Source organism: Rhinopithecus roxellana, chromosome 8, assembly GCF_007565055.1.
Source record: "Rhinopithecus roxellana isolate Shanxi Qingling chromosome 8, ASM756505v1, whole genome shotgun sequence".
Taxonomy (NCBI): Eukaryota; Metazoa; Chordata; class Mammalia; order Primates; family Cercopithecidae; genus Rhinopithecus; species Rhinopithecus roxellana.
In genome coordinates this window covers 46,525,877-46,547,547 of record NC_044556.1, presented here as the reverse complement: position 1 = coordinate 46,547,547, position 21,671 = coordinate 46,525,877, and the positions used below count along the sequence as shown (strand labels likewise).

Here is a 21,671-nt window from a genome sequence, read left to right as displayed (position 1 = left end):
CACCACAGCAGGCTAATTTGGTTTTGTTTTTGTTTTTTTGTAGAGATGGGGTCTTGCTATGATGCCCAGACTTGTCTCGAATTCCTGGGCTCAAGCACCCACCTCGGCCTCTCAAAGTGCTGGGATTATAGGAATGAGTCATGGTGCCTAGCCGATATCACTCTACTTCTGAATTCCAGTCCCACATTTTAGCCTCCTGAGCATATTGTGTCAGTGCATTTAAATTCAGCCTACCCCAGACTGATTTCATCCTAGTGCCTTAAAATATCTGCCACTCCTTCGGGCACAGTGGCTTATGCCTGTAATCCCAGCACTCTGGGAGGCCGAGGCGGGTAGATCACAAGGTCAGGAGATCGAGACCATCCTGGCTAACACAGTGAAACCCCGTCTCCACTAAAAAATACAAAAACTTAGCCAGGCATGGCAGCAGGTGCCTGTAGTCCCAGCTACTTAGAAGGCCGAGGCAGGAGAATGGCGTGAATCCAGGAGACAGTGCTTGCAGTGAGCCGAGATCGTACCACTGCACTTCAGCCTGGGTGACAGAGCGAGACTCTGTCTCAAAAATAATAATAATAATAATAATAATTTTAAAAATAAAACTCTGCAACTCCTAAAATAAATTCTATGAATGGCAACATTTTTCTTTCAGCTTTCCAAATTCAAGCCCAAGAGTTTTCTTTATCACTTCCTTCTTCTACATGTCCATTTAATTTTTAGGTAGTCACAAATTCTCTTTTACAATCTCACATCCATTCTTTCCTTTCTGTTACTCACTGTGTTACCCTAGCCCTTGTTTCCCCTTGTTGAGACTGCTAAAACTCCTCTTGTTGTTTTCACCCTATAGTGTGTGTTATCTCCAATACTTTTTATGCACTCTTGCCAGTTATCCTCCTGAAGTATGGCTTTGACCATTTACCTGCCTGAATTAAACAAGTATGAACTGTTGTACACACTATGTGCCAGACACTGATAGAGATTTGTATTAAGTCATTCATGTAGGTGTATTAAATACATAAAATACGCCAGCCCTCCCCAGGCACTGAAGCCATGCTATGAATGGGACAGACACCTAGAGCTTACATTCCAGTTAGAATCAATGGGATATACATAGTAAGATATGGCCCCTGCTCCCAAAATGTTTACCTGCTCAAAACCTTCCATTGCTTCCCAATACCTGAAAGAACAAAATTCAAAGTCCTTGCCCTGACTTTCAAGGTTCAGTATGGTCCTGCCTTAAGCAACAGAAGTATAGTACCTAGATGAATAATCTTGAGTTTGCATGCATCTTGTATTCTGTATCAGGCACCACATTTTAAAAGGAATATAGACACACTAGAAAATCTTCAGTAGAAAAAGGGTAGAGTGGTAGACCACATCCTCTGAGAAACCAATCAAACATACTTAATAGCTATTAATACTCTTGTGTATGGAAAAGATATGTGTTGCCTTATACAGTCCTAAGTTAAAAGTGAAGCTGCACTAAGAAGACAGATTTGGCTCAAGGTAAAAAATTAACTGCCTTCCAGAACCTTCTGAAATAGAAAGACTGCCAGGAGATAGTCAGTGCCCAGCCCCTGTCACACAAGGAGCTCAAGCAGGGGCTTTACAGGAATGATTAGAAGGTGGTAAAAGATGACCTTTAAAGTTTCCTTCCAATGTGAGATTTTATGTATGTATGTATGTATGTATGTACGTATGTATGTATGTATTTATTGAGAGAGAATTTCGCTCTTGTTGCACAGGCTGGAATGCAATGGCGCGTTCTTGGCTCACTACAACCTCCACCTCCCGGGTTCAAGAAATTATCCTGCCGCAGCCTCCCAAGTGGCTGACATTTTAGGCATGTGCCACCACGCCTGGCTAATTTAGTATTTTTAGTAGAGATGGGGTTTCTCCATATTGATTAGGCTGGTCTTGAAGTCCCAATCTCAGGTGATCCATCCACCTTGGCACACCAAGTGCTGGGATTACAGGTGTGAGCCACCACGCCCAGCCCAATGTGAAATTTTATACCCTTCACTTTCATGCATTGTGAGTTCCGCTATGTTAAATTAAGCATCATTTTCCAAAAAGCTTCAATGCTTCCTGTCTCCATCATTATTCCTTTATTTGGAGTGCTCTTTTCTTGTTTCAAGTAGAGCTCAGCCATCACCTCTACAAAGACTTCTGTAACTAATACCACTCCCAACTGAGTTTATTAATCGATGAAGGTCGTACTGTTCATACCCTACACCCAAGAGAAGCAGCATGTTCCTTCTGACATTGAGTTTCCACATTGACAAACATTTCCTACAGGAAATGAATGTTCACCCTGTAGAAACTCATATTGATAGAAGAGTATCAGGTTAATTGTTGCCTCATGTAGCCTACATATTCCTGCCTATCTGATATTTCTTTTCTTTCTTTCTTTCTTTTTTTTTTTCTTTTTTTTTTTTTGAGACAGAGTCTCACTCTGTTGCCCAGGCTGGAGTGCAGTGGCACAATCTCAGCTCACTGCAACCTCTGCCTCTCAGGTTCATGCCATTCTCCTGCCCCAGCCTCCCAAGTAGCTGGGACTACAGGCGCCCACCACCACGCCTGGCTAATTTTTTATATTTTTAGTGGAGACGGGGTTTCACCGTGTTAGCCAGGATGGTCTTGATCTCCTGACCTTGTGATCTGCCCGCCTCAGCCTCCCAAAGTGCTAGGATTACAGGCGTGAGCCACTGCACTCGGCCCTATCTGATATTTCTAACACAAACATCTAATGATGTAATTTTCATGTTTACAAGCTTTCCAATGGCTCCCCACTGATTACAAAGCTGAGTCCTGAGTGTTTAATATGCAACACCAGGTCCCTTGTGAGCTGCCTTGGCTACCAATCCTATCTATTCAGTAAAATATATCTCAAAGGCTTACCAAACAATCGCTGTTTCTCAAACATACTATATTGTCCTCCCTTAAACCTTCATGTCTTTACTTGAAATATCTTCTTTCCTTCTCCCCTTTCCCACTTTTAGCTGCCAGGTAAACTCATTCTTAGCCCTCAATTCAATTCTTGTGTTGGCCTCTTCAATAAAGCCTCCCTTGATTCTTCCATTTGGGCTCCTTTCCCACTTTACCCAGCAAATTGCTTTGGAATTATTTGCTTTCAGGAAGGACTTTTTTTAAAAATTTTTCTCTTTAACTTTATAAGATTCAGACAGTTTACTTAGTACAAAATTATACTAGAAATTTGTGATAAGGAGAATAAATGAAAGGAAATCAAAGAAAGATGGAAGTCTCTTGAAATGCACTAATTGAGAGAAGGTGGAAAATAAATAAAATATTCAGGCTGAAGAGGTCTAGTGAGATCTGCAAGTGCCAGGGTAAAATAAGATGTCCTTTTTTGAAGAATGTAATGATGAATAATGAGAAAATATGTGCCTGAAGTCATAAAGATATGCCATATTTTCTTCCAAAGGTTTTTAAGTTTGCCTTTTGCATATAACTAAATGCAATTTTTAAAATAAATATCCTATTTTCCAGCATCACGTATTGAATAGTTCATGCTTTTCCTGTGACCAACAATACCCACTGTGTTATAATTCAAGTTTCTGTAAATGTGTGATTTGTCTCTGGGCTCTCTAGGGGTATCTATGCCTACATGCCTACCCCATTGTCATAAACCCCATAGCTTTATAATAAACCTTGATAGCTGGTAAGGAAAATCTCTCTACCCTATTCTTTTTCCTCAGAATGTCTTTTTGTTGTTGTTGTTGAGACAGGGTCTCGCTTTATCATCCAGCCTGGATTGCAGTGGTATGAAATGAACTCGGCTCACTGCAGCCTCAACCTCCCTGGCTTAAGAGATCCTCCCACCTCAGCCTCCCAAGTAGCTGGGACTACAGGTGCCCACCACCAGGCCCAGCTAAATTTTGTATTTTTTGTACAGATGGGGTTTTAACATGTTGCTTAGGATGGTCTTGAACTCCTGACCTCAGGAGATATGCCAGCCTCAACCTCCCAAAGTGCTAGGACTACAGGCGTGAGCCACCATGCCCGGCTTCTATCTTCTCTATTCTTGAGCCTTTGAGTTCCTACATATGTTTAAGAAAATTGATTTGTCAGTTTTCTCAAAAAATCCTGATGGGATTTTGGTGGAGTTGAATTGTATCCTTAGACCAATCTGGGGAGAACTAACTACTATGCTGAATCCACAAACATGGTATATCCCTTCATTTACTTAAGCGTTCTTTAATGACTATCAGTAAAGTTTGGTAATTGTTTCCAAACTGGTCCTATTCAACTTTTGTTAGACTTATTTGTAAATATCTTACGTATTTTTAATGTCATTGTAAATGATGCTTTTAAAAAAATTACATTTTCTTGTGTGTTGCTGGTATTTAGAAATATAATTGACTTATGTATCTTATCCAGCCACCTTGCTAAGCTCTAATTGTCTCATATTTTTCTTTAGACTCATCTGCGGGCAATGACGTCTGTGAATAGCAAACTTTTGTTTTCTTCTTTTTTTTCATCTTATCTTACTGCATTGGCTGGGACTTCCAAAATTATGTTACATAAAAGTTAATATAGTGAACATTTTTGTCTGGTTCCTGATTTTAAAAGGAAAATCTTTCAACTGTTAACCATTAAGTAGTAGGTTTGCTATACTTTTTTTTTTTGTTGTTTGGACCGGGTGTCACTCTGTCACCCAGGCTGGAAGACAGTGATGCTATCATGGTTTACTATAGCCTTGACCTCCAGGATTCAAGTGATCATCCCACTTCAGCCTCCTGAGAAACTGGAAGTACAGACATGCACCATCTTGCCTGGCTAATTTTTAAATTTTTTTAGAGAGAGGGGTCTCACTATGTTGCCCCGTCTGGTCTCAAACTCCTAGCCTCAAGCAATCCTGCTGCCTCAGCCTCCCAAAATGCTGGGATTACAGGTATGAGCCACCATACCCAGTCTACACATTTTTTATGGATAACCCCACTTATGCCTAGTGTTCCATTATTGGAACCCTAAGCATGTGGGAGTTGTTTATGTCCTACTGCTCAAGGTTATCACCAAAGTCTGATTGCAAAAATTCAAAAAATTGCACCCTCAGGCATAAATGGGTTAAAGGAGCTCCTTTCTATCCCTATTTTGCTAAGAATATTAACATAGGTGTTTTATATTAGTATCTTTTTTTTTCTTTTTTTTTTTTTAATAGAGATGGGGTCTCACTATGTTGCTCAGGCTGATCTCAAACTCCTGGACTCAGGCAATCCTCCTGCCTTGGCTAGTATTTTTTTTTTTTTTTTTTTTTTTTTTTTTGAGATGGAGTCTCACTCTGTCGCCCAGGCTGGAGTGCAGTGGGGCAATCTCAGCTCACTGCAAGCTCCACCTCCTGGGTTCACGCCATTCTCCTGCCTCAGCCTCCCAAGTAGCTGGGACTACAGGCCACCACACCCGGCTAATTTTTTGTATTTTTAGTAGAGACGGGGTTTCACCGTGTTAGCCAGAATGGTCTCGATCTCCTGACCTCGTGATCTGCCCGCCTCGGCCTCCCAAAGTGCTGGGATTACAGGTGTGAGCCACCACACCCAGCCAGCTAGTATTAAGTTTTATCAAATGCTTTTTCTGTAATCATTGAGGTAATTTTTTCATTTAATCTATATACTAAATGTCACTTATAGGTTTTCACGTGTAAACTACCCTTGCATTTCTGGAAAAAACTCAGCTTGGTATTTGTGTCAATCAGGATTTATTTGCAGGGAATAGAAACTTTCTAGTTATTTAAAACAGAAGTAGGATTCTTAGTTACACATGACCAAAAAGCCCAACTCAAATGGGATTAAAGACTACAATGGAAAAATACGAATTTGCTAATTATAGGGCACAAAGTTCTATAGCTGTTCAATAAATCAAGCTTGTTAATTGTATTATTCAAATATTCTATATCTTCACTGATTTTTGCCTAGTCAACCTATTAATACTTGAGAAGAGTATGTGTTCTGTCTACCATAATGGTGGTTTATACCTATTTCTCTCTAGAGTTCTATTGCTTTCTTATTTATCTTGAGACTGTTTTATTAGATGTATACAATTTATTTATTTATTTATTTATTTATTTATTTATTTTATTTAGTGGATACAAGTACAGATTTCTCACATGCATATATCAATGTGGTAAAGTCTGGACTTTCAGTGTACCCAAGAAGGTACATATAATTTAGAACTGTTATATCTTCCTAGTGAATTGAACCCTTGATCATTACTTATTAATCCTCTCTATCCTTAATAATGCTTTTTGTGGCCGGGCACAGTGGTTCATGCTTGTAATCCCAGCACTTTGGGAGGCCAAGGCACGTGGATCACCTGAGGTCAGGAGTTTGAGACCAGCCTGGCCAACATGGTGAAATCCCGTCTCTACTAAAAATAAAAAATTAGTGGGTGTGGTGGCGCATGCCTGTAGTCCCAGCTACTCAGGAGGCTGAGGCAGGAGGATTGCTTGAACCCAGGAGGAGGAGGTTGTAGTGAGCTGAGTCACGCCACTGCACCCCAGCCTGGGAAACAGAGTGAGACTCCGTCTCCCCACAAAAAAGACATATATATACAATGCTTTTGGATTTAGTTCTATTTTGCCTGATATTAATATAGCTCCTCAATTTTATTTTGGCTAGTCTTTACCAAATATGCCTTTTTCTATCCCTTTTATTCTCAACCTTTCCATGTCTTTAAATTTTAGGTGAATTTAAAAAAAAATAGCCTATAACTAGATTGGGGCCAAGACCAAAGAATGGAGGTTTGTCATTTTTTGTCTGCCCAACATTCAACTACCCTTCCTGTTTGCAGAAATTTTTTTTTCTTTTTTTTTTTTCTTTTTCCTTTTTTTTCTTTTGTGTGACGAAGTCTCTCTGTTGCCTAGACTGGAGTGCAGAGACGCGATCTCAGCTCACTGCAACCTCCACCTCTCAGGTTCAAGTGATCTTCCCACCTCAACATCCCAAGTATCTGGGATTACAGGTGTGCACCACTATGCCCAGCTAATTTTTTGTATCTTTTGTAGACGTGGGCTTCCGCTATGTTAACTAGGCTGGTCTTGAACTCCTGACCTCAAATGATCCACCTGACTCGACTTCCCAAAGTGTTGGGATTACAGGCGTGAGCCACTGCACCCGGCCATGAAGAAATCTTTCTTTATCGGTGGCTCAAGCCTGTAATCCCAGCACTTTGGGAGGCAGAGGCGGGCGGATCACGAGGTCAGGAGATCGAGACCATCCTGGCTAACACGGTGAAACCCCATCTCTACTAAAAATACAAAAAATTAGCCGGGCATGGTGGCGGGCGCCTATAGTCCCAGCGACTCGGAGGCTGAGGCGGGAGAATGGCATGAACCCGGGAGGCGGAGCTTGCAGTGAGCCGAGATCGCACCACTGCACTCCAGCCTGGGCGACACAGTGAGACTCCGTCTCAAAAAAAAAAAAAAAAAAGAAAGAAATCTTTCTTTATATGAATCTGTGAGAAACAATTCCCACTGCAGAGGCCTAGAGAAATCAAATATTCCCTCTTCCACCCTCTGGCAGCCAAGGTGTTAGTGCATGACTCAGCCTTGATCAGTCAGATGCTCTAGCCAGAGATTGGAATATTGAGTGACACAAAGATGACACAATTTATAATTCAGCCATGCCAGAGGCAGCAGTTTCCAGTGACAGTAGCAGCAGTGCTCGGCAACAGCAGTGTCCGGTGGTGGCAATGTCTAATGCCAGAGTTGCCCTAATCAGACTTTTCCTGTGCTCTCCCTGGCTATGGTTCCTGATGGCTGGCTTCTCTTGATTTCTGCCTGTTTATAAGACTAGTTATCTTTCTGAGAGCTATCTGACCTCTTTACAATAAATATATTTTCTATTTAAGGGAGAATCTATTCCTGTTGCTTGCAAACAAGAATCCTCAACTGATGTAAAAGTGTTCTTTTTTCCTCCGGAAAGGAGTAGGAGAGATGATAGGTAGGGGGAATATGTGAGGTTTGAATTTGCTGAAGTCATTCTTGATACCGTAAAGGAAGCCCAAACTGGGGATTAAATCAACATAGAAGAAAGGCAGGGTTAAGAAAAGCCATAGACACATAAAGGCAGAACCCTGATACTTTGAATCTCTGGATTCAGTCATAGCTAAAGGTAGCCTCACTCTGGACTTTTTGGTCATATGAATCAATAAATTCCATTTTATTTTTAAATCTCATGTGAGTGGGCTTTTCTGTCACTTGCAACCAAAAGTATCCTACCTGATACCTTTCTGTTCTGCCTGTGAAAAGGAATCCCTCACTTAATTCTGCAATAGGCTTTCAGCTGCTATTCTACTTATCTTCTTTCTTTCCTAGTTGAACTTCTCATAAATGATTTAAAATCTTAGTGTCTTCATTTCCTCACTGTCCTTTGCTGCTTTATCCACTAAAATCTGGATTCGTTTTTCACTACTCTGCTGACACTATTTCATTTTAGATCACCAGTAGTCTTCTGTCTTAATTCAATGCCAACACCATATCTCAAAGTCATTCGTTCATTCAACAAACAGTTTTACATACCCACTTTAGAAACATACAGTGCTACATTCATTCATTGAACAAATATTTATTGAACATCTAATATATCCCAGACTTTTAGAATAAACAAATTCCATATGATCCCCACTCTCATAAAGGATTACAATTTTATCAGCCAGTACAGACTAAAGTAATATAATAAATTATAGTGATTATTACTGAAAGATCTGCCTAGAAAATTAATATTTAAGCAAAACCTAGAAGTTGAATATAGAGGGAAGAGAATAACACAAAGAGAATGTTAAGGGAAAAGGCTTGAAGGCAAAGGGGAAGAGAAGGGCATGCAAAATTCATGGAACTATGAGAAGCCCACCATTGCCAAGTCAGAAAGTACAAGGGATAGAGAGGTAAGAAATAAGGTTAGAATAAATTGTCAAGAGCCTTGGAGCCCCATTAAGACAGTGGGAAGATGAAAAAGGATTTTGATCAGATCACTGATTAATTTGCAGTTATTAAAGATCACTTTGTGGTTTGGAGGGGAATAAGAGTGTTTTCAGGAAATCAGAGTGCATTTCCAGGAGTCTGGCATTTGATGGCCTGGAGTACAGAGGTGGCTGGAAAGAAACAGAGAAGAAAATTTACGTGAGAAATATTTTGGAAATAAGCCCAAAAGAATTTTTTTTTTTTTTTGAGACAGGGTCTCACTGTTGCCCAGGCTGGTGTGCAGTGGCACAATATTGGCTCACTGCAACCTCTGCTTCCCAGGCTCAAGTGATTCTCCAGCCTCAGCCTCCCAAATAGCTGCGTCTTTAGGCATGAGCCACCACACCAGCTAACTTTTGTATGTTTTGTAGAAATGGGGTTTCTCCATGTTGCCTAAGCTGGTATTGAACTCCTAAGCTCAAGCGATCCACCTGCCTCGGCCTCCCAAGTGCTGGGAGTACAGGCATGAGCCATCACAGGCCAGCCTCCAAAAGGATATTAATAGATACAGGGAGTGAGAAATTGCTGCAATTTTGAATGCAAAAATGCATATGACCTTGTTCTGAAAGAGCACTGTAGAAAGGACAAGATACATAAACAATGTGATATATCTATAAATAATATACATATACCCAAAGGGTGGTACAAATATTTACCAATATTTCCATACTTTTTAGCCATTGGGAGGAACTCTGGACCACTTTTCTCTCATCCTAGGTCTTAGGACCACTTCCTTGCAATTCTCTGGCAAGGTACAACTCTGTACCATAATAACCACAACTCGTGATATTGTTTCACAGAGCAGTTTAGCTCTGCATCATCTCAATTAACTTTTTACCAAACAAGATTTTAGCTTTGCTTGTGTGTAACCAAAATAGCCATTAAACCACTTTTCAAAACAAATCTATTGGCTTTTTTCTATTTACTAGATGGGGTCTTGCTTTGTTGCCCAGGCTAGCCTCAAACTCCTGGGCTCAAGCAATCCTCCCAAGTAGCTGGCACTGTAGATGTGGGGATTTTTTCTCTCTCTCTCTTTCTAGGATGATGTTCAGGGTACTTTCTCTCATGATATGCTTTTTATAGGTTTCTCAGAAATTCCCCCTTTAAGGTTATCTATCTGCAGATAACTCAGAGTCAATGTCCTTCTTCTGATTGGTCTTTACAATGCTGAGTCTAATATATTTACCTCTAGCCACATTCTGTTAAAGTAACTTCATCCTAGCAGGAAGCCCTCTTGGGTGGAATCTTCTTTTATACGACCCCAGTCTGGACCCTATCTGTGGAGTCCATATCTGGCCCTCAAGATATAAAAAATCCCCCTTGTTGGCCGGGCACGGTGGCTCACACTTGTAATCCCAGCACTTTGGGAGGTCAAGGCGGGCAGATCACGAGGTCAAGAGATCGAGACCATCCTAGCCAACATGGCAAAACCCCATCTCTACTAAAAGTACAAAAATTAGCTAGGTGTGGTGGTGCCTGCCTGTAGTCCCAGCTACTCAGGAGACTGAGGCAGAAGAATTGCTTGAACCCAGGAGGCAAAGGTTGTAGTGAGCCGAGATCGTGCCACTGCACTTCAGCCTGGCCACAGAGCAAGACTCCATCTCAAAAAATAAAAAGGGGAGGGGGGAGCCGGGTGTGGTGGCTCACGCCTGTAATCCAGCACTTTGGGAGGCTGAGGTGGGCGGATCATGAGGTCAGGAAATCCAGACCATCCTGGCTAACACGGTAAAACCCTGTCTCTACTAAAACTACAAAAAATTAGCCGGGTGTGGTGGCAGGCGCCTGTAGTCCCAGCTACTCGGGAGACTGAGGCAGGAGAATGGCATGAACCCGGGAGATGGAGCTTGCAGTGAGCCAAGATCACGCCACTGCACTCCAGCCTGGGCGATAGAGCAAGACTCCATCTCAAAAAATAAATAAATAAATAAATAAATAAATAAATAAATAAATAAATAAATAGATAATAAACTCCAAAAAGTCTAAGCATGGTGACTCATGCCTGTAATCCCAGTGCTTTGGGAGGGCTGGGTGAGAGGCTCACTTGAGGCCAGAGCTTCAGTCTGGGTAACATAGCAAGACCCCCATCTCTACAAATTTTTTAAAAAATTTTAGCCAGGCATATTGGCATGTGACTGTAGTCCTAGCTACTTGGGAAGCTGAAGCAAGAGGATCACTTGCGCCCAGGAGTTCAAGGCTGCAGTGAGGCATAATAGCATCACTACACTCCAGCCTGGGTAACACAGTGAGACTCTATCTGTATTAAAAAAATTTAAGGCCGGGCGCGGTGGCTCAAGCCTGTAATCCCAGCACTTTGGGAGGCCAAGGCGGGCGGATCACGAGGTCAGGAGATCGAGACCCTCCTGGCTAACACGGTGAAACCCCGTCTCTATTAAAAATACAAAAAACTAGCCGGGCGCGGTGGCGGGCGCCTGTAGTCCCAGCTACTCGGAGGCTGAGGCGGGAGAATGGCGGGAACCCGGGAGGCGGAGCTTGCAGTGAGCCGAGATCGCGCCACTGCACTCCAGCCTGGGCGACACAGCGAGACTCCGTCTCAAAAAAAAAAAAAAAAAAAAAAAAAATTAAAATTAAAAAATTCCAAATAGATCAGGGATCTAAATGGAAAATAATGAAACCATACAAATAATAAAAAAAGAACATGGGTGCATTCTATAGACTGAATGTGGAGAAAATTTTTCTAATAACGACTCAAAATTCAGAGGTAATAAAAGAAAAAAATAAATTTCATTATGTTAAATAAAAATTTTTTGCATGGCAAAAATATGCACCACAAACAAAAAGAAAGCATGGCCTGGCATAGTGGCTCACGCCCGTAATCCCAACACTTTGGGAGGCCAAGGTGGGCAGATTACTTGAGGTCAGGAGTTTGAGACCAGCCTGACCAACATGCTGAAACCTGTCTCTACTAAAAATACAAAACACTAGCCAGGCGTGATGGTGAGAGGTGAAGCCAACTGTACTTCCTGGGTCGAGTGGGGACTTGGAGAACTTTTCTGTCTAGCTAAAGGATTGTAAATGCACCAATCAGTGCTCTGTATCTAGCTAAAGGTTTATAAATGCACCAATCAGTACCCTGTAAAAATGGACCAATCGCTCTGTGTCTAGCTAAAGGTTTGTAAACACACCAATCAGCACTCTGTAAAAACGGACCAGTCAGCACTCTGTAAAATGGACCAATGGGCAGGACAAATAAGGCAATAAAAGCTGGCCACCTGAGCCAACAGCAGCAATCTACTCGGGTTCCCTTCCAGGGTGTGGAAGCGTTCTTCTTTTGCTCTTTACACTAAGTTTTGCTGCTGCTCACTCTTTGGATCTGCACTACCTTTATCAGCTGTAATGCTCACCGCAAAGGTCTGCAGCTTCAATTCAGAAGTCGGTGAGACCATGAACCCACCGGAAGGAACAAACAACTCCGGACACGCCATGTTTAAGAGATGTAACACTCACTGTGAAGGTCTGCGGCTTCACTCCTGAAGTCAAGTGAGACCACCAGTCCACTGGAAGGAAGAAACTCCGGACTCATCTGAACATTGGAAGGAACAAACTCCAGACATACCATCTTTGAGAACTGTAACACTCACCGTGAGGGTCTGTGGCTTCAGTCTTGAAGTCAGCGAGACCAAGAACACACCAGAAGGAACCAATTCTGGACACAATGGTAGGCACCTGTAATCCCAGCTACTTGGGATGCTGTGGCTGGAGAATCACTTGAACCCGGGAGGTGGAGGTTACAGTGAGCTGAGATTGCTCCACTGCATTCCAGCCTGGGCAACAGCAAGATTTTCTCAAAAAAAAAAAAAAAAAAACCCTGACGAATTGTGAGAAAATATTTGCATTATATATGAAGGGGTAATATCCCTAGTGTGTAAACAATATTTAAAAATTGAGGGGAGGAGCAGACCAAAAATTCAATAGAAAAAGAGACAAAATACATGAACAATTTACAGAAAATATATAACTGTTAAGAAAACAATTCCAGGTGGGGTATAGTGGCTCACGCCTGTAATCCAAGGTGGGAGGATCACTTAAGTGCAGGAGTTAGAGACCAGCCTGGGCAAAATGGTGAGCTCTTGTCTCTACATAAAAACAAATTAGCTGGGCATGGTGGCATGCACCTGTAGTCCCAGCTCCTTGGGAGGCTGAGGCAGGAGGATCCCTTGAGCCCAGGAAGTTGAGGCTGCAGTGAGCCATGATCATGCCACTGCACTCCAGCCTAGGTGACAGAGTGAGGCCCTGTCTCAGAAAAACACACAAAGAACGAAAACAATCCCATTTAAGATAACAAAAGAATAAAATACGAATACATTTAACAAAAGCAATGCAAAATGTATTCTCTGAAAGTTACAAAACACTGTTGAAAAAAATTGAAAAGACCTAAGCAAATAGAAAGATCCCATGTTCACGGATCAGAAGACTTAATATTGTTAAGATGTTAATACTCTCCAAATTGCTCTACAGATTCGACACAATCTGTATCAGAATCCCATCTGATTTGTTTATAAAAACTGACAAGACAATTTTGAAATTCATACGGAAACTTGGGGACCCTGAATAACCAAACACTCTTGAAAATGAAGAAAGGTGGGGTGCTCACATGTCCTGATTTCAAAACTTACTACAAAGCTACGGTAATCAAGACAGTGTGATGTTGGCGTAAGGATAGATATACAGATCAACAGACTAGAATTGAGAGTTTAGAAACGTATCTATGACCAAGCGATTTTCAACCAGGGTGTCAAGAACATTCAGTGGGGCTGGGCGCAGTGGCTCATGCCTGTAATCCCAGCACTTTGGGAGGCCGAGGCGGGCAGATCATGAGGTCAGGAGATTAAGACCATGCTGGCTAACACGGTGAAACCGTGTCTCTACTTAAAATACAAAAACAGTTAGCTGGGCATGATGGAGGGCACCTGTAGTCCCAGCTACTTAGGAGGCTGAGGCAGGAGAATGGCGTGAACCTGGGAGGTGGAGCTTTCAGTGAGCCAAGATTGAGTCACTGCAGTCCAGCCTGGGCGACAGAATGAGACTCCATCTAAAATAAAAATAAAAATGAAAAATTAAATGGGGAAATAATAGTCTTTTCAATAAATAATGCTAGAGGCCAAGTGTGGTGGCTCATGCCTGTAATCCCAGCACTTTGGGAGGCTGAGGCGGGCAGATCACGAGGTCAGGAGATCGAGACCATCCTGGCTGACACAATGAAACCCCGTCTCTACTGAAGATACAAAAAATTAGCTGGGCGTGGTGGCGGGCGCCTGTAGTCCCAGCTACTCGGGAGGCTGAGGCAGGAGAATGGCATGAACCTGGGAGGCTGAGTGTGAAGTGAGCCAAGATCACACCACTGCACTCCAGCCTGGGCAACAGAGTGAGACCCTGTATCAAAATAAATAAATACATACATACATACGTACATACACACATAAATAAATAAGAAATAAAGCTAGGAAAGCTGGATATCTACACACAAAAAAAATGAAGTTGGACCCTTATCTCATACTATATACAAAAATTGAAATGGAATGAAGACCTAAATTTAAGAGACAAAGCTATTCAACATAAAACTCCTAGAAGAAAACACAGGGGTAAAACATTATTACCTTGGATTTGGCAGTGGATTCTTAGATGTGACACGAAAAGCACAAGCAACCAAAGGAAAAATAGACAAATACTTTTGTGCTTCAAAGGACACTATCAAGAAAGTAAAAAGACCGCCCACAGAGTGGGAGGAAATTTTTACAAATCTTTTGATTAGTTGGTCTTTTTTATTATTGTAAGATAATAAAAAGACAGAGATATGCAAATGGGTCGGACCTAGTGGCTCATAATCTTAGCACCTTGGGAGACTGAGGAAGGAGTTCAAGACCAGCCTAGGCAACATGGTGAAACCCTGTCAAAAAATTTTTTTTAATTAGACAGGTGTGGTAGCACACACCTGTAGTCCCAGTTACTCCAGAGGCTATGGTGGGAGGATCACTTGAGCCCAGGGAGGTTGAGGCTGCAGTGAACCATGATCATGCCATTGCACTCCAGCCTGTGTGACAGAGCAAGACTCTGTATTAAAAAAAAAAAAAAAAAAAAAGGCCGGGCACGGTGGCTCACACCTGTAATCCTAGCACTTTGGGAGGCCGAGGCAGGTGGATCATGAGGTCAGGAGATCAAGACCATCCTGGCTAACACGGTGAAACCCCGTCTCTACTAAAAAATACAGAAAATTAGCCGGGTGTGGTGGCGAGCACCTGTAGTCCCACCTACTTGGGAGACTGATGCAGGAGAATGGCGTGAACCCGGGAGGCAGAGCTTGCAGTGAGCCGAGATTGCACCACTGCTCTTTAGACTGGGAGAGAGAGCGAGACTCCGTCTCAAAACAAAAAAAAAGAGAGAGATGTAAATGGTTACTCTATATGTAATCGTTTGAGAGACTACAAAACCATTTTCCAAAGTGGCTGCACCATTTTACGTTTCCACCAGCAGTGGATGAGGATTCTGATGTCTCTACATCCTCATCAACATTTATCTGATAGGTGTGAAGCAATGTAGTAGATGTGAAGCATAGTAGGTGTGAAGCAATGTTTTGTAGTTCTTTAAATGGTTAAACACAGAGTTACTATGTAACCTAGTAATTTCACTCTTAGGTGTATTACCCAAGATGAATTAAAACATATATCCACACAAAAACTTCGTGTTCTTAGCAGTATTACTCGTAATAGCCAAAAAGTGGAAACAACCCAAATGTACATAAACTGATGAGTCAATAAACAAATTGTGATATATACATATGATGGAATGTTACAGAGCTATAAAAAGAAAACAAGTACTGATACATTTTACAACACAGTAAACCATAAAAATACCAAGTGAAAGAAGCCAGTCACAAAATATATATATATATATCTTGATATGGTTTGGCTCTGTCTCCCCACCCAAATCTCATGTTGAACTGTGATCTCGAGTGTTGGAGACGACTGGATCATTGGGGTGGTGTCTAATGGTTTAGCACCATCCTCCTAGTCTCATGATAATTCTCATGAGATCCGGTTAAAAGTGTGTAGCACCTCACCCTTCACACTGTCTCTCCTGCTCCACCATGGTCAGACGTGCTTGCTTCCCCTTCACTTTCCACTGTGATTGTAAGTTTCCTAAGGCCTCCCAGCCATGCTTCCTGTACAGCCTGCACAACTGTGAGTCAATTAGACCTCTTCTCCTCATAAGTTACCCAGTCTCAGGTAGTTCTTTATAGCAGTGTGAGAACAGACTAATACATATGTGTGTGTATATATGTGTGTGTGTGTGCATACACACACATACATATACATATATTAAATATGTATACAGGTCCAGGCGTGGTGGCTAACACGTGTAGTCCCAGCACTTTGGGAGGCTGAGGCTGACGGATCCTGAGGTCAAGAGATCGAGACCATCCTGGCCAACATGGTGAAACCCCATCTCTACTAAAAATACAAAAATTAGCCGAGCATGGTGGCATGCACCTGTAATCCCAGCTAATGGGGAGGCTAAGGCAGGAGGATTGCTTGAGCCCGGGAGGCAGAGGTTGCCATGAGTTGAGATCATGCCACTGCACTCCAACCTGGGTGACAGAGTGAGACTCCGCCTCAAAAAAAGAAAAAAAAAAGCATACGTATATATGTATGTGTGTATGTAAAAAATAATTATCCCATTTGTAAAAATCCAGAATGAGAAATTTAGATAGACAGACAGAAAGTAGATTAGTGGTTGCTTGGGGGAGTAACATGGGGTGATAGTGAAGAAAAAAGTTGATTGTGGTAATGGTTGCACATTTCTGTGAATGTACTAAAAACCATTAAATTGTACACTTTCAAGGGGTGAATTGTATAGTATGTGAATTATATCTCAATAAAGCTGTTACCAAAAACAAAGATATAACAGTGGCTCTTATGTACAGGAAGAGATCTTCCATATCACTCATAATAATAAAAGATATGCAAATTAAAACTATGCCATTTGGGCTGGGCGCGGTGGCTCATGCCTATAATCCCAACACTGGGAGGCCAAGGCGGGTGAATCATGAGGTCAGGAGTTCGAGACCAGCCTGATCAATATGGTGAAACCCCGTCTCTACTAAAAATACAAAAATTAGCTGGGCGTGGTGGCACAGGCCTGTAATCCCTGGTACTCAGGAGGCTGAGGCAGGAGAATTGCTTGAACCCAGGAGGCAGGGGTTGCAGTGAGCTGAGATCGTGCCACTCCACTCCAACCTGGGCGACAGAGCGAGACTATGTCAAAACAAACAAACAAACAAACAACTAAAATACGCCAGTATACAATGTCTTATCCATCAGATTGACGAAGATTATAAATTATGACAGACAATACATTCTGTTGGAAAAGCTGTGGAGAAACTGGCATTCTTATTAATTGTTGATGGGAATTCAAAATCATACAACCATTGTGGAGGAGAATTTAGCAATATCTACTAAAACTGCAGATTAATGAATCTTTTGACCAAAAATTCCCACTTCTAGGAATTTACCCTGATGATATACTTCCATAGAGAAATACATGTACACAAGAAGATACACTGGGCTGCAGCCAGTGGCCCATGTCTGTAATCTCAGCACTTTTGGAAGACAAGGTGAGAGCATCACTTGCGCCCAGAAGTTTGAGACCACCATGGGCAACATAATTAAACCCTGTCTCTACAAAAACTACAAAACTTGGCCAGGTGTGGGGACCTGTGCCTGTAGTCCCAGCTCCTCAGGAGACTGAGGTGGAAGGATCGCTTGAGCCCAGGAAATCTAGACTGCAGTGGGCCATGATTGCACCACTGCACTCCAGCCTGGGCAACAGAATGAGACCCTGTCTCAAAAATTTAAAAAAAAAAAAAGTAATATACACTAACATTATTTATAATTGCAAATATTGAAAAGGATTAAATGCCTGTATAAAAAGAGTGGTTATCCACACAATAGAGTGCTATTCTGCAGATGTTAAAAAAAAAAAAAAAAAAAAAAAAAGGCTGGACGCAGTGGCTCACACCTGTAATCCCAGCACTTTGGGAGGCTGAGGCTGGTGGATTACCTGAGATCAGCAGTACAAGACCAGCCTGGCCAACATGGTGAAACTCCGACTCTACTAAAAATACAAAAATTTGGCCAGGCGCGGTGGCTCACACCTGTAATCCCAACACTTTGGAAGGCCAAAGTAGGCGGATCACAGGGTCAGGAGATCGAGACCATCCTGGCTAACACGGTGAAACCCCATCTCTACTAAAAATATCTAAAAAAAAAAAAAAAAAAAAAAAAATTAGCTGGGTGTGGTGGCGGGTACCTGTAGTCCCAGCTACTCGGGAGGCTGAGGCAGGAGAATAGCATGAACCCGGGAGGCAGAGCTTGCGGTGAGCTGAGATTGCTCCACTGCACTCCAGCCTAGGTGACAGAGCGAGACTCCATCTCAAAAAAAAAAAAAAAAAAAAAAAAAAAAAAAAAAATTTGCCAGGCGTGGTGGCACATGCCTGTAATCCCAGCTACTCAGGAGGCTGAGGCAGGAGACAGAGGTTGCAGTGAGCCGAGATCGTGCCACTGCACTCCAGCTCAGCCAGACCAACAGAAATGAATGAGATTCATCACCTGTAGGAGGTAGGTAGGAATGGGGTGGAAAGGATGAGATGTGGGTGAAATGGAATGGAAAGAATGGTTAGGGAGGGGTGATACCTCTTTGTAATTTTTGTATATAGTTCTGGTAACTAGGTTAATATTTCACATACTCAAAAAAATAAAATAAATGCAATAATAGTAGGGACAAAAACTCTAAAAATGGACTATAAACAAGAAAAAATGACAAAAAAGCAGACCACTATGTCCCACAAACTGCGGGGAACATATATCAAGCTTGAAGGGAAAGCAGTCACCTTTGGTATTTTCCCTCTGTACACCTTTCTCCTACAGAGTACAGCGGGAAAATACCAACATTCCAGCAACTTTCCCCAAGAAAACCTATTGCCTCTTTACTGTCAATGCTTTTTATCCACTCAAGGAGAATACCTAACTAAATATTTCAAAAATTGTCTAGCTACTTGCTCTGCAATGCCTGGTTATCAGATCCCTCTTTGGAACATGGGGTTCCTGCTATCTATTTTGGCCTTTATGGCACAGCTGTAATTGAAACAGAAATAGTCTCCTTTTAATAACCTGATGCGTCTGTTCTGCCAATGCCTATGTTTTGTTTTGAAAATCTGATCATTCTGTCACAACAACATATTTTATTAAAAAATCACCCTTCTGTTAAGTGATGGAGCTTTTTCTTCTCTTTTTATTGAGGGGTGGGGGATGGGTGTGTAATTTGTAAGTACTTTTGTGCATGATCTGTCCCTCCCTCTTCCTACCCCTGCAGTCCTCTGAAGGGAGGCCAACAGCCTTTCCCTGCCTTGGATTCTGAAGTGTTCCTGTTTGTCTTAACCTAGCCCTGGCCAGACGTTTTCTTTGATTTTTTTTTTTTTAATTAAAAGACAGCTGTATGAGATGAAAAAAAAATAAAATAAAACATAAAAAACATAAAAATCACCCTTCTGGTCAGACGTGGTGGCTCACACCTGTAATCCCAGCACTTTGGGAGGCTGAGGTGGGCAGATCACGAGGTCAGGAGTTCAAGACCAGCCTGGCCAACACAGTTAAAGCCCATCCCTACTAAAAATACAAAAAATGTGCTGGGATGGTGGTGGGCGCCTGTAATCCCAGCTACTCGGGAGGCTAAGGCAGGAGAACTGGCCTGAACCTGGGAAGTAGAGGTTGCAGTGAGCAGAGATTGCGCCATTGCACTCCAGCCTGGGTGACAGCACAAAACTCCATCTCAAAAAAAAAAAAAAAAATCACCCTTTATGGAGAGAGTGGGATGTCCGGCTTTAGAGTGGGAACCTTCATTGCGCCAGTGACGACAAAGAGAATTAAATATGGGTAATGTTGAGAAAGGCAAGAAGATTTTTGTTCAGAAGTGTGCCCAGTGTCACACCGTGGAAAAGGGAGGCAAGCACAAGACTGGGCCTAATCTCCATGGTCTCTTCGGGCAGAAGCCAGGTCAGGCCATTGGATTCTCTTACACAGATGCCAATAAGAACAAATGCATCACCTGGGGAGAGGATACACTGATGGAGTATTTGGAGAATCCCAAGAAGTACATCCCTGGAACAAAAATGATCTTTGCCGGCATTAAAAAGAAGGTAGAAAAGGCCGACTTGACAGCTTATCTCAAAAAAGCTACTAATTAGTAATAATTGGCCACTGCCTTATTTATTGCAAAACAAATGTCTCATGAATTGTTTATGTGTACCATACTATAATAGAGCTCATACAACAGAATTCAGATCATGAATGACTGACAGAATATTTTGTTGGGCAGTCCTGATTCAAAACTAAGATTGGCTTGTGGTTAAATGAATATGTTCAGTTTTTGAATTTTAATAGTAATTCCAATTCAGTAAATGCTATCACTGTTTACCCCTTCTAAAGATATGATTAGACTTCATTAGTAATGTTAAACTTTTCACAAAGATGGTGCATACCATCTTAAAACTTACTGGAGATTGGTTTTATATTTAGATTTATATAACTGGTTATGTGAACGTATTTAAATACTGGAGAAATTCCTTCACTGTCTCAGAACCAAGCAAGATTCACCTGTGTTTTGTGTTCATAAAGGCAAGGGTTGAAGATAAATAAGGTAGCCATGTCTACTTTATATTTTTGGCCTTAACTATGCCAATCTAATTAGAATTCCCTGTATTTAAAATGGCTCCTTTTACTTATTGAAAGGCATTTTAGTGTGTTTTATGTGTAATATCAAACATTATTTAACACTTCTCACATTTTATAGATGATCTATAAGGTCACATGCTTTTAAAATAGTAGCAAGTTAAGCTTCACTCTTGAATGCTTTACAATCTAAGTCAAACTAAGTTATAATTTAGGATTGTCTTTAAACAGCCATTCAGAAACATAAAACTGTAGAACTGCTATGTATTTGTGATTGGGAATGATTCTTTTTTTTTTTTTTTTTTTTTTTTCCTGAGACGGAGTCTTGCTCTGCCGCCCAGGCTGGAGTGCAGTGGCCGGTTCTCAGCTCACTGCAAGCTCCGCCTCCCGGGTTTACGCCATTCTCCTGCCCCAGCCTCCCGAGTAGCTGGGGCTGCAGGCGCCCGCCTCGTCGCCCGGCTAGTTTTTTGTATTTTTTAGTAGAGACGGGGTTTCACCGTGTTAGTCAGGATGGTCTCAATCTCCTGACCTCGTGATCCGCCCGTCTCGGCCTCCCAAAGTGCTGGGATTACAGGCTTGAGCCACCGCGCCCGGCGGGAATGATTCTTTTGCCAACTTCAAAGGATTAAAGTAGAGGAGATATACACAAATTATAAAATTATGTGTGATCATAAGACTTATGATAAAAAGAAAACCACACACACACACACACACACACACACACACACACACACACACATACATCACCCTTCATGAGGAACTTGCAAAATCTGCCCATTCTTTTTTCTTTTTTTTTTTTTTTTTGAGGCCGAGTCTAATTCTGTCACCCAGGCTGGAGTGCAGTGGTGCGATTTTGGCTCACTGCAACTTTCACCTCCCGGATTCAAGTGATTCTCCTGCCTTAGTCTCCCAAATAGTTGAGACTACAGGCACATGCCACCATGCCCAGCTAGTTT

General features: G+C 41.9%; 1 protein-coding gene and 1 long non-coding RNA gene across 2 annotated transcripts in view; both read left to right on the top strand.

The window, feature by feature from the left end:
- The window catches only part of LOC115899153, a 30,316-nt gene that overhangs the window by 1,631 nt on the left and 7,014 nt on the right, over positions 1 to 21,671 (top strand). The window lies entirely within an intron of this gene.
- Positions 19,917 to 20,231, top strand: LOC115899152 (cytochrome c-like). The gene has a single exon (XM_030936206.1). The coding sequence runs from the start codon at positions 19,917 to 19,919 to the stop codon at positions 20,229 to 20,231; it is 315 nt and encodes a 104-aa protein (XP_030792066.1).